The sequence below is a fragment of the Dama dama genome, chromosome 3, assembly GCF_033118175.1.
Source record: "Dama dama isolate Ldn47 chromosome 3, ASM3311817v1, whole genome shotgun sequence".
Classification (NCBI taxonomy): Eukaryota; Metazoa; Chordata; class Mammalia; order Artiodactyla; family Cervidae; genus Dama; species Dama dama.
In genome coordinates this window covers 64,006,908-64,020,734 of record NC_083683.1, presented here as the reverse complement: position 1 = coordinate 64,020,734, position 13,827 = coordinate 64,006,908, and the positions used below count along the sequence as shown (strand labels likewise).

Here is a 13,827-nt window from a genome sequence, read left to right as displayed (position 1 = left end):
CAAATCAGCGGCCCAAGTGAAGGCGTGGAAAGGTGAAGCCATCTTTGTGCCAGGGATCTGGCCCGGAGCCTGTACATGGTGAGGTGGTGTGGTCTCCGTCTTCCCGTTTCCTTAGACGTACTGGATGAAGCAGTCCCCTGTGCCCTCGGGGACAGTGTTGTTTCAGGCGGTGCCCCACGTGGGGACAAGGATGCAGCTCTGAGCCGGCTCATATCCTGTGTTGAGTACTGGCATTGACTCTCCACTCTGAGTGTCTGCTGTTTGCTTCCTGTCCAGATCTTCAGTTTGGTGAGGTCCACACAACTTTGGTCCACTTGTTTGTATCAGACCCCAATGCCAACACATTGATTAAATTCAGTTTCCCTTCTTTCTTCCCTTCAAATCCTTTTGCTTTATAGTCCACACCTCCTAGCGGAGCAGCACCCCCACCCGCCCTCGCCTCCCCCATCCGGCTCCAGGTGTGGGGGTGGCTGGGCGGCCAGTCCGCTGACCCCTAGCGCTGAGGAAAGGTGGGGCGGGAGGGCGCTTCCTCCAGGCCTTGGGCTTCCTGTGGTCGCTCGGAGGAAAGCGGAGCCGGAGGGCGTGTGAGCCCTCAGGTCTTGGAAGTGACAGAACCATTCCTGCACAACAAAGCAAATCCAAGTTGCTTGTAAATCACCCCCCACTGCCCATGGCTATTCAGTTTCCAGGGCGGCTGGAATGTAGCTTTTATTTATAAATTGGTGGACTAACAGGGTGATGTTTAAAAAGCTACTTTTCCTTTCCTTTCCTCAGTCCTTTGCAATAGCAGGGTTTTTTGTTGTTGTTGTTTTTTTAATAGCTAGAAGAAGCCTTCTTTTTTTCCCCCACACCGCAGTGCCTTATTTTCACCTAGATCTCTAGTTTGCTGTCTTCTAGCAGCTTCCACACGTTGGCCTCTGTGAGTGCATTTGCTGCAGGCGTGAGCTCGGATGCCCGGATGCTTTCTGTTCTCAGCGTCAGAGTCGTTTCCGGGGGGTGGCTCGCCTGCCAGGAGTGGCCGGCACATCAAAGTCTGTTCAGTTACTCTGCCAGGCTGCTCCTTGCTGTTTACTGTTTCCTTGGCTGTTTTTAAAAATTTTTTTAAATACATGAACGTCTCCCCGCCCCGTCACTAGATGTTCCTCCCTACCTCCACCCCTGGAAGAATCCCACGGATGGAGGAGCCTGACAGGCTCTGTAGTCCATGGGGTCACAAAGAGCACGACGGGGCAACTAACATTTCAACACACTTTCCACCCCAATTAACAGGCATACAGACCAGAGAAGTTTTAGAAAATTTTGTCAAAATTTTGTACAGAAAGAGAATTAAAGCCTCAGATCTTCTCGAACATAAACACTTAACGTTTTGAAATATTTCCGTCTTGTCTGCAGGCACATAGTTTGTTATGTTGGCTGGGCAGTGTCTCCTGATTTTTTTTGTTTTGTTTTGTCTTCCATTAATATCTCTCTGTAAGCATCATGTTAAGAGCTTCTGTATGGTCCCCTCTTAAGGTATATGAGTGCATCTAGCCATTTCCCTAACACTGGGCAAATAGTTTGTGATTTTTGGCTAATTCTGTGTAGACTCAGCCAGGTGACCAGTGCCCCTGGCAGGTAATTGCTAGTTGTGTTAGTACCTCATCCTCCAAAATAGGTTGTGTATCAGCCGCCTCACCCTCTGGAAGCCAGTGATGCACAAACCTGATGGTCTGTCCACGAGCTTTCACCTCCTCCAGTGTCCCTTCCCTCTTCCTCCTCCTTTCTTGGCTGAATGGGCTTTGAGTCAGACAGACCTACTGTGAGCTCAGCCCCTGCACGAACTGCATGCCCTCGCCATGTGAATTCTTCCAAACCTCCATTTTCCTATTTGCAGAATAGGGGTAAGAGTGATTCCTCAAAACACATCATAGATGAGTTCTGAGTCGGGTGTGAAGGGTGTGTTGGGGGGGGTTCTGACCTGGGTGAGGCAGCTGCCGCCACCTCCAGCAGCCTTCCAGGGCTTCAGGTTGGCTAATTTTGCCTGTCTGGTTTTGGACTAAGAGCAGAAGAGGATAGGGAAGCAAAATGGGGGAGGTATATTGAGAAGATTTTCTTTCCGTTCTGACTATAAGGGCGTGGAGAAGGCAATGGCACCCCACTCCAGTACTCTTGCCTGGAAGATCCCTGGTAGGCTACAGTCCATGGGGTTGCTAAGAGTTTAGACATGACTGAGCGATTTCACTTTTCACTGTGATTCATGCATTGGAGAAAGAAATGGCAACCCCCTCCAGTGTTCATGCCTGGAGAATCCCAGGGACGGGGGAGCCTGGTGGGCTGCGGTCTATGGGATCACACAGAGTCGGACACGACCGAAGCGACTTAGCAGCAGCTTTATAAGGGCTTCTGTGAGAGCTCAGTTGGTAAAGAATCCACCTACAATTCAAGAGACCCTGGTTCGATTCGTGGGTGGGGAAGATCCCCTGGAGAAGGGAAAGTCTAACCCACTCCAGTATTCCGGCCTGGAGAATTCCATGAACTGTATAGTCCAGGGGGTTGCAAAGAGTTGGACACGACTGAGTGACTTTCATACTGTCAGTATAAAGTTCAAGTGTTTGTTTCAGCATTGCCTGAACCCTTCGAGCAGGGTGTCTGGGATCCCTGGCTGAGCTCGTGGGGTGGGAAGCGGGGGCCAGGGTCCCCAGGCCCTTGCCTGTTCTCCTGGCAGGGGTCTGCCTTCCTGGTCTCTCCTCGTCCGGTTGTTCCGTTGGTATCTCCCAACTCACCTCAAACCTTGAGGGTTCTCGTGATGACTTTCATGTTTCTCAGCTTATCCATAACCAAGCAGGAGGGCAAGGAGTGATTCCTGTGCAAAAGAGTATCTTTAGAAATTGCTGGAACTTCCCTTGGTAGTCCAGTGGTTAAGAATCCTCCTGCAAATAGGGACCGTGGGTTTGATCCCTGGTCTGGGCAGATGCCGCATGCTGCAGGGCCTGTAAGCCCATGCGCTGCAACTACTGAGCCCGCACTCTAGAGCATGTGCCCGTTTTCTGCACAGATCATTGTCCTTCTGAGGGTGGAGGGCGTCGTGTATTGCTCGTGAAGAATGAGGCCTCGTACACTTGGCACTTCAGCCGTGCCTTTTAAGGGTTATGAAGAGGCTTCATCACAAGAACCATCTTGAGTGCAGTGGAGCGTGGAGGGGAGAATTCAGGCCAAGGATTGAATAGGAGGATGGGTGATATAAAACAGCTTAACTCCTCATGGGCTCCTTCAGACTTTCAACTTAGTCTGTTGGAAAATTGTTCCGAGGCTGGGGAATTCCCTGGTGGTGCAGTGTGCAGTGGTCAAGACTCTGCATTTCCATTGCAAGGGGCACGGGTTCAGTCGCTGGTTGGGGAACTGAGATCCCACATGCCTCATGCCCCTCCAAATGAGCCTGCTCATTTCCTTTCTCCGGAACCTCCCCTTATTGCCAGGGTTCAAAGGTTTCAAGGATATGGCGGTCACCAGACCTGACCTCCAAACTCTGACCTTTGAAAGAGTCTCTGGTATCCTTGGGGTAATCTCAATCAGGGGACTGTGGCCACAACTGTAATTGCTGTTGAAGGAGATGGACGGCTGTCAGATGACCTCTAGAGCCTTGAGCAGTGACAGGTTTTAATCTAAAATTTAGGGCCGGATGCTCTGTCACGTTCCCCATTGTAACGTCTTGTCTCTTTTCCCTCTTGGTTTCCTGGCCACCTCTTGTATGTATTTTTTCCATTAATTTTCCTACTGCCCAGGGGACTTTGTAAGCATTGTATTTGATTAGGGTGGTGGTGTAGATGGTACGCAATCTTAGAAAAGTTACTGCTGAAAGGGACCATGATCCAGTGCTCTCTTCATCATCAAAGAAACTGAGTTTTTGAGGCCATGCCTTCTTTTGGAAACCTGAGTCCCTTCTGATGGAGACCTCAGGGAAAAGGGCTCCCCAGTGGATTGGGCCAGGGCAGGGCCACATTCTTTTTCTAATGATCACAGCTGATTAGCGGGATTTGGTTGTGCTTGGCTCTGAAGTCTTCTCATAATTGCTCCTTTCTTTGTTGCCTTAGAATTTAAAGAAAGTTAAGCCAGTTGTGAAATGTATCACCTTTCAGAAAGGGATAGCATCTTAATTGACTCCCTTTGAAAACATGTATGTCATACTGGGATTTTTTTAAGTATACCGTGTAATCTGGTATGCCTTGAGGTTGAGACCTCCAGCTGGGGCACGCTGGGGAGACTGGTCCACCTCCAAGTTTGTTTTCTGGCTCCAAACAAATGAGTGAGTGTTTGACGATTGGCACGCGACCCGGTTTTAAAAGTACAACCATATAGGGTATGGCAAACTGGTAACCGAGAGGGGAGTGGTTGAAAGAGCGAGGTCATGGAAGGCCCAGATGAAACGCTTTTAATGTGTATCACAACGGCAATTAATCTTATTAACACGCTGGGCTGGGGCTGCTCACCCTGCCCCGGGTGTTCAGGGGTATTGGAAGGGCATGCTTTGAAGGACTGTCTTCTTTGATGGTGCAGATGGATAACAGAAGTGTATCAGACTTTGTATCTGGTACCAGAAAGGCCTTTTGTGTGCCTGAGCAGACGCATTCCATTTTGAGAAGCAAACAAAACTTGATGCAGATTGATAAGATGTACAAAAGAGGGTAGGTTTTCAATGTGGTCTTGTAGCTGTGGGCTCTGGGACCAGACAGAATCAGCTGAAAAGGGAGGGAGCCTCCTCGTTGGTGCTCAGCATCCGGCTCGTGACAGCTCCGGGAGCGAAAGCTTTAAAAACATGAGTTGTTGGGAGGCAAGAGGAAAATACAGGAAACACCAGACCAGAGAAGGTGCTGTGATGAGAAATCTGAGTTGATGGGGTGGTGCAGGGGTTCCTGAGGCTGCTGTGGTTAGAATGGCTTCCTGGGTGGGGTGGCCTTGATAGGAGGGTCACAGGGTGAGGGCTGGGAGTGGGGGGCACTCATGGGGGGTAGGTGGTGTAGTAGTTAGGGGTGAGGCTGACCTATAGAAGGCACACTTTGATCTATCCGTGTCTGTCTTTGACACGTGCGTGTGAGAGAAGCTAGTACAGTACTATCCTTATAAGGGTGCTGCCCAGTTTGGGTTTTGCCACCCCCCCCCCTTTTTTTTTTCCAGAAGAGTCCTCTAAAATACCCATCTCGATTCCCTTCTTCTGTACTCTTTGTTGTTGTTTAACAAATAGCCTTGGGGACAAAGAGGTGGTTTGAAATTGTCGAGTTCAGCAGATGTGGTTTGGGTAAGCGAATATCCTCGGATGAATACACAATCTAGCCGCTCAGTGAATAATGGACGAGAAAAGAAATATCTGTTCCTGTATAATGTACCCATTTGCTCATGATTAATGAATGTCACACTTAAAACATTATTAAAGATCTGTCCTCTTCAAGTCTCCTTGCTGTGTGCGGACACACGCCGGTTTCTCACCTGCAGGACTCTTCAGAGACTTCAGCATTCTGAAGGTCTTTGGGAATCAGTGAGGGCGCTAGTGGAGGAAGAGGGGGACGGCCCTTGCTGTCCACAGGACATCTTGGAGGATTAGCTACTGTTTGACAGTGTTTTGTGGGTTGCCCTTGCTCCCTCGGCTGCCCTCCACTTGGTCCATTTACTTTTCCTGCCTTAAGACAATGGTGACGCATCTCTTGAACCAAGGAAGTTGAGGGGGTTTTTACATCCCTGCTTCCTTTTTCTTTGCTTTTGGAGCAGCAAACAGATGGCTGCATAGACTACAAACTGAACTAAATTTGGGCAAGACAAGTCCCTGAATGCTCATATAAATGGAAATAGAGTCCTAGCTCTATATCCTGCCAGTAAAAAAAAAAAATCTCCCTGTGTGGTAGGGGATACCACCCGAGAGTGGCCAGAATGGATCAGTATGCCATGGCCAGACATCTCTCGCCATGGCACCCATCAACCCTGGTGCCATGAGAATGAGGCAGCAAGCAGCACGCTGTGCTTTTAAGGTCAGAACAGCCCCTGGGACTTCCCTGGTGCTCCAGTGCTGAAGACTCTGTGCTTCCACTGCAGGGGGTACAGGTTCCATCCCTGGTCGGGGAGCTAAGAACCAAGATCCTGCCTGCCCCATCACGCGGCCAAAAAACCCAAATAAACAAAACAGACAAACAGAAAACAAAAGCCAGCAGCACCCAACATTCCAGAAACAAGTGTTCTGGTTCTTTCCTTCAGGAATAGGCTCTTCCTTACTCCAGAATCTGCCTGCAATGCAGGAGACCCGGGTTTGATCCCTGATTTGGGGAGATTCCCTGGAGAAGGGAATGGCTACCCACTCCAGTATTCTTGCCATGGACAGACGAGCCTGGTGGACTACAGTCCATGGGGTCAGAAAGAGTTGGACACGACTGAGTGAGGAGTAACACTTTCACTATTCCAGAACAATTGTCTTTTTACTGTAATGTATTTTGCTTTGCTTTCTTGTGGGTTTTCCTCCCTCGTTCATTACACCTGCCCACATCGCAGTTCAGCTTCACACTGTCCACTGGAGTTCCACTGGCTGCCTGGGGCTGTGTATACTTAAATTATTTTAAATGAAATAAAATTTAAAAGTCAGTTCCCCACTTCAAACTCTCAGGTGCCATGTGTGGCTTGTTCTATTTTGGACAATGCAGATATAGAACATTCCCATCATTTCAGATCATGCTGTTGGATGGAACTTTCCGAGTTCCTGCAACACCCCTGCCTACTTTAACACTTAGAGGTTGTCGCAAGCGAGGAATGTCTGACAGATGTTGACTGTAAATATGAAGCTGCCCCCCACGGACTTTCTTGAGATCATTCATCAGGGTTGAGCAAGGCATTTTGTGTGTCTGCTCAGTTGTGCCCTACTCTTTGCAGCCCTTTGGACCGTAGCCTGCCAGGGACCTCTGCCCATGGGACTTTCCAGGCAAGAGCACGGGAGTGGGTTGCCATTTCCTCCTGCAGGGGATCTCCTGGACCCAGGGATCGAACGTCAGGCTCCTGCAGCTCCTGAATTGACCCTCTTGGGACTTTGCAGGCTTAGCTTTGTGTGACAGCGTTTCTGTATTCATCACAGGATTTCCGCTTTGCTCATGTAAAAAGGACATCTCGGGACAGTGTTTTCCTACCTGCTAATCTAGTGCTTTAAAATACAGTTCAGGAGCATTGTACCTGACTTGCTGAAAGTTTTGTTTTGTTTTTTGTTTTTTTTTGAAAGTGTCTTCTGAGCCCCACAAATGGCTTGCTCACAAATTCCTGGAAATCACTGCTTCATCCTGTGCTTTTATGTGCAGACTTGCTTTGGTTTGCTTATGGGTTCCTCCTTGATTGCAGTAGAAGAATCTCTCCTGGAGGAGATTTTTCTATTTTGCTTAGGTCCACGATATTTTATATTATGTCTTTGTTGGAACAGAACCTGGAAGGAAGACGTGTGAAGTCTTTACCTAGACTACATTTCTCTTAAGCTACCTGTGAATTCCATTTGCAGCATGGCCAACTGGTCCAGGGAAGTGTAGTTTTAGGAAGGAGGGTGCTTGGTGTTTTATCCCCTACACAGTACAAGGCTGGCACCTTTTCCAGCTGTAATTGTGCCCAGCATCCCAGTCTTTTAGGGACATCAGTAGGTCACTGCCTGTTTCTTCAGCTGGAGAGGAGATGAAAAGTAGGAATTCATGAGTTTGGAATGGAATCTCACTTAGAGAAGGCACCTGTTGACTTGATAAGTTTATCCTCCACTGAGAGAGGCTGGTCAGAGCTGCTCCCCGAGAGAGCCGCAGGACCACCAGTGGGGAGGTGATGACACTCTTCACTCCTGTTATGGCATGATGCAGATCTGTACTGTCTACTCCATCTAGGAATCTGTGCTATTTGCATTTTTTAAAGAGTCTATTGTTTTGTTTCTAGGAGAGGTCTGTGATGCAAACAAAACAATGTCGCACATGCAAGGGGATGGGGCAGGGAGTAAGACAGACTTGACTGAGCTGAGAACCAAGAAGAGGCAGGAAGACTGGGACCAGAGTGGTCTCTCCCGGCTTTAAGTGCTTGGTGCAGAGCTGGGCAGCAGTAGGCATGTAATAAGTAGTTGTTGAATAATGGGTTGTATTGTCCATGGGTCACAAAGAGTCAGACATGGCTGTTATTTTCATAACAGTTCTATAAAGTTCATATTGTTCTGTACATTTTAAAAAGATGAGAAAACTGAGGCTCAGGTTAAATAACTCACTTTCGGTCACACAGCTAGAATGCGGCAGAGCCGTGATTCAGATCTAAGTATGCCTAAGCCTTAGACCACCTGCCTTCACTAGGCTCAGACAGAGGGAGCAATAGGGCCATATTCATCTTCTCTCCTTCTCCCTCCCTCCGCCCTCCCCTCCCGTCTCTCTCCCTTTCTCCCTGCTCCCCCCTCGTAGTTACCCTCAGATGCTTTATACTTGTTTAGGTTTTTTTTTTATTGTTAAAAATATAACTTAAGAAATTATGCTGTTATACAGTGTTGTTGTCAATTATATCTCGATAAAACTGGAAGAAAAAAACTTTAATTGTGATATGATTTCAGAATTACAAAAAAATGGCAGGAAGGGTGTAAGCAGTGTCCAGGTTCGCAGGGGTCTGTATATTCTTGGAGAGTGGGGTTGTGAGCCCCTCCAGCCTGGAGCCGGGCCACGCTCCCTTCACACAGTCTGAGCCACGCTGCCTGGGATTCCTGTGTGTCTGGGAGGTAGGGCGTGCCCCTTATGAAAGTTCACCGGTGTAAAAACAGCAATGTGACCTCACCCAGGAACTGAGGCAAACCCAAGAGCAGCCGTCCCAAGATTGCTAGGTGTAAACGTGAGCAAAGAGCCTAGGGTTTATGGTTTTGCATGGAAGAGCTTGCCCTTTGAGAAACTGGAGGGTTTGGGGAATGTAAAAGAAAAGTGGCTTATAAAAAAGCTGACTGGTAACTTCCCAAACAGACACTCTCAGGCGTGGCACCATACCCTCCCCAGCTGCCAAGAACAATAGCGGATGCCTTCAGAGACTCTGGCCACCAAGCCATTTCCTCCTCGCCATGCAATTGCAGATGAATGTTTATGCTCCGTGCTGTCTGCCCCACGCCCACCACGTGGTTTGTTTTTTTTAACCTTCTCCTTGCCTTTGTACTCACGGAATCTGCTTTCTCCCTTCTGGGCTCTGTCCTGCTAGTGTAGTAGCAGTGTTAGGAGCTCACTCGTGCCCGACTCTTTGAGACCCCATGGGCTGTAACCCGCCAGGCTCCTCTGTCCATGGCATTCTCCAGGCGAGAATACTGGAGTGGGTTGCCATGCCCTTCTCTCCAGGGGATCTTCCCGAACCAGGGATCAAACCTAGGTCTCTTGCATTTGCAGGCAGATTCTTTACCATCTGAACCACCAGGGAAGCCTGTAGGCATGCATTGTGTTTGGAGGACACGCAGGAGGATTCTTCCTGGTGTGAGAGGAAGGGCCAGGGTGTCCTCTTTTAAAGGGTTAAACAGTCTGGAAGTTTCCCAAATCAGGAGACTTTCTCCAGTTCCGACACTAAGAGAAACCAGTGTCCTCCGCTCCAGGGCCTCAGGTATGGTTCCTAGGCCTCTCCCTTGGCTGCCAGACTCCTCTCCTCGGAGGAACTGAGCTTAGTTAACCTCCTGGAAGTCTCTTTTTCTCTGGCATGCCTCACTCACACCTATGTCGGACAGGAAGTGCCGTGGAGGTGCTGTGTGACGTCCCCACACGGGGCATGCCTGGCCCACAGCTTCTGTTCAGAAAATATTTGCTGAGTGACTAGGCCTTGGTGAACAGTTGCCGCCTCGGTTGACTGAAAAATGCAAGATCACAGAAGGAGACTGTAGATCTTAGACATTCCTATCAGAAGGAAAAAAAAAATTAACTCTGGGTGGTGATGAATGTAAACTGAACTTACTTTGGTGACCATTTTTATGTACATATAAAATCATAATGTTGTACACCTGAAACAAACAGGATGTTACATGTCAGAGTCGCTTCAGTCCTGTCCAACTCTTTGCGACCCTATAAACTGTAGCCCGCCAGGCTCCCCTGTCCAAGGGATTCTCCAGGCAAGAATATTGGAGTGGCGTGCCATGCCCTCCTCCAGGGGATCTTCCTGAACCAGGGATCGAACCTGAGTCTTCTGTTTCTCCTGCATTGGCAGGCAGGTTCTCTACCACTAGCACCAGCTGGTAGCCTACTATGTTATATACCTTAAACTATTATAATATGGTAAATCAATTATACTTGATTTACAAGTATATATAGGTATTTAAGGACTTCCCTGGTGGCTCAGATGGTAAAGCGTCTGCCTACAATGTGGGAGACCTGGGTTTAATCCCTGGGTCGGGAAGATCTCCTGGAGAAGGAACTGGCAACCCACTCCAGTCTTCTTGCCTGGAAAATCCCGTGGACAGAGGAGCCTGGTAGGCTATAGTCCTTGGGGTCGCAAAGAGTCGGACACGACTGAGAGACTTCACTTTCACTTTCTTTTCATAGGTATTTAAAGAAAATACAGGCTCACAGCCCTTTCGGGTTTAATTGCTTCTCTGGGATTTGCTTTGCAGTTGATCTTTTAATAATGAGATTTTAGGTTTGGAAGAGATCTTGGAGATCTTTGGATCCATCTCTTTTCTGTTGTTGCTTCCTATGGTTTGCTGGGTTTTTAATCTCTGAGGAAGTCGGCTGAGTGGTTTACACAGGCCTGTCTCAGTTATGCATGTGTGGATGACCCAGGGCAAGTTTCTCTTCCCAGACTGGCCTGCCCCTTTGACTGAAGCTCCTGGGATGCTGACCCGAGGAGGCCTCAAGATGGGTGCCGAGTCCAGTGTCATCAGCAAAACCTGTGATCACGGACTGACCGACATGCTCTGGCCACCTGCCCGTTGCTCTCCTGCACTCCCCTCAGCCTTTCTCCTTTTCTTCTTTCTTCAAGTAGTAAGCCCCTAGAGCGCATGTACGCGCCAGTATTCAGACAGCTTACTATTTTTGTGTATTTTTAATGGTGAGCCTTTGGTTTCCTTGATTCCTTGAGTGGAGCCATCCTGTCCCGTTGGTCGCACTAGTGGAAGCATATTTTTGCAAACGGAAAGCAGGGAAACACTTTGGAGATGTCTACTCCAGTATCATTTCTTATCTGATAGGAAACGAGAGCAGACTCGGGTTAGTAGCCCAGGGCTCAGCATGAGTTTCGGTGACCTGGCCGAGTCCCAGGTCTGGCTGGAATGGGGCACTTTCCCAGCACCCTTTGCCCTGCCAACATCACATCCCACACCCATGAAGTGGAAGGTCTCTCATTGTATACTTTTGTTTTAAAAATGTTACATATATATTTTTTTTGTTTAATGAAACCTTTTTTTTGGCTGCAGTGTGTGGCATGTGGGATCTTAGTTGGGATTCCCAACCAGCGATTGAATGCTCATCCCCAGTAATGGAAATGCAGTCTTAACCCTTGGATGTCCAGGGAAGTACCATGTATTATATCTTATAATTATTTTCTCTCTCTTTTTTTTTTCCAATTGAGGTGTAGTTGACTTACTGTGTTTCAGATGTACAGGAAAGTGGTTCTATTTCCAATAGATTCTTCTTCAGTTTCTTTTCCATTATAAGTTGTTAGAAGATATTGAATATAGTTCCCTGTACTATACAGTAGGTCCTTGTTGTTTATCTTTAATATTTAGTAGTGTGTATCTGTGAATCCCAAATTCCTAGTTTATCCCTCCCCCCTCTTATTGTATACTTTTTAGGGTGTGCTTTGAAGAGTCTTTGGATAGTTCATGGTGAATAATGAATGCTGTAAGACTCTCATTTTCTGCTCCAGCCATGACCTGGAGCTGGCTCGTTGTGGACTGGAAAGAGTGGGTCAGGCAGAGAGATGTGAGAGACATGTTTTAAATTTCCTTAGAAATAGTCACGGAAGCTCCTGAAAAGTTACTTTAATTAAACTACAGCTTTTTCCTCCCCTAACCATTGACACCAAAAATAAGATTGCTCTGGGACTTGACACTGGTAGATAGAATGCCCCCCAAGGGACTTGAGGTTTGCTTCCGAAGCTGGGCAGTGACCACGCTGGCCTCCCAACACTGACCCGTCAGACCTCACTGGGACGGGACTGGAATCGAAAAGTTCCTGAGATGACTTAGAGTCAGCACAGCCCTCTCTGGGTCTCCAGTCAAGGAACGTGAGACCTGAATGGATTTGAAGCCCTTAAAGTGCTCCTGCATGCAAGTTCTTTCCTCGCTGGTGGAGCTGTGTTCATCACACTAGCTCCCAGTGACTGGTGGGAGCAAATGCCTACTCCGATAGCCTGCAGCTGCGAGGATGGGGTGATGTATCTGGCTGGAAAAGAGGTACTTTTTAAAGGTTTTATTTAGAGGATTATTAAATCATCCAGTCTCCTCTCTATCTTGAAGGTTATTCAGACCCTTCTTCTTTTTTGAGTTTATTTCTCAAGTTTGAATCTGATTATGCAGGCTTTCTTTAAGTTTTCAAACACCTACACAGGAATGGTGGGGGCCTATTTAGTGGAAACAACACAGGGGACCTGGATTAAAATAGAGCTTGGTATCTTAACCAATTGGGTTGTCCCCGGCAAGCCACTTGACCTCTGTTAGCCTCCGTGTCTCTGTAACGGGGGGATGCTGACGAAGATTAAAATGAGGACCCCAGGTGCAAGTACTTGGGGTTACTGAGGGTGGGTGGGCTTTGGGATCAGGTTTTTCAGGTAAGTGCCAACACTTCTACAGAGCAGTTTTTATTGGGAGATTAGTTTACTTCTTAGAACTTGATCTCATCTAGAGACGGAAGTAAAAATGCCTGCTTGGTTAGGTTGTTGGGAGAAGCAAACGCCGGATAAGTCAGTTGCCTGGCGTGCCTGGCTTCAGGGGCCACAGGACTCTGGAGTGTGGCCATCGGTGATTGACATCAGCTGTCACATGACGTCATGCACTGGTTGAGCTTTTTAGACAAAACAGTTGGTGAATTTTTCACAGTCAAGAGAGGATTTCACTAAAATCCTCCCCTGCAGAGTGTGGGGAGAGACCGGAGGGGTGGGGGTTGAGAGTGGGTGGGTCCAGGAAGTCTGGCTACTTGTATCTTTGTTTGCAAGATTAAATTACCTTCTGGCAGTTGTGTGGAATTTGACAGGTAAGTGATTAGTGCCAGTTTAACACTTATTAACTACTATACTTTTTGCTGATAAAGACTGTAAAGCTATAAAAATCGTAAAGTTCATAGGATGTGTGTGGTGTGTGTGTGAGAAGGTAAAGTGCTCCATAGCTGTCGTTATGCGGCATGTGAAAAGAATCCTGGCTTTTCTTCATTTTTTCTGTGATTGCTCATGGATGGTTTGGCATATTTTTCTTCTAGGATGTGGAGAAAGAGAAGGAAACCCACAATTACCTCAGCAAAGAGGAAATCAAAGAGAAAGTTCATAAATACAACTTAGCAGTCACAGACAAGTTGAAGATGACCTTGGTGAGTACCCATGCTAATAATACTGTTTAGCTTGACAATGTCAAAGGACAACTAGAAGTTGTTGGTACCACAGTCTGTATGTTTTAAAATCTCTGAATCGCGCTTGCAGAAATTTAAAGATTAAGGTATACAGGACCAGAAAACCAGATATTTCTGCATCTTTCAAATGAAAGCTGTATTTTGAAGTAGCTTTATCTCAAAATCAGTCAACACTTCCTAAAATTTTATTTTGAAAGATGTTATGACCACCAAAGGGTTCTCAGCACTGAGTGTGATCCTTGCCTGTTTAACACAGGGGCGGTAACTCAGATCCTAACAAGGCCTTAGATAAGTTTTACCTTAT

At 47.5% G+C, this 13,827-nt stretch overlaps 1 protein-coding gene across 2 annotated transcripts in view; it reads left to right on the top strand.

Moving 5' to 3' along the window:
- Window positions 1-13,827, top strand: part of RASSF3 (Ras association domain family member 3) — a 75,576-nt gene that overhangs the window by 50,081 nt on the left and 11,668 nt on the right. Inside the window, exons 1-2 of one of the 2 annotated variants that reach the window (XM_061130818.1) lie at window positions 11,378-12,358; window positions 13,377-13,484. In XM_061130818.1, the coding sequence (XP_060986801.1) occupies window positions 12,299-12,358; window positions 13,377-13,484 (168 nt within the window). In that variant the 5' untranslated portion in view covers window positions 11,378-12,298. Of the gene's footprint in view, window positions 1-11,377; window positions 12,359-13,376; window positions 13,485-13,827 lie in introns of those variants that run through there. The other variant, XM_061130813.1, reaches the window with a different exon arrangement.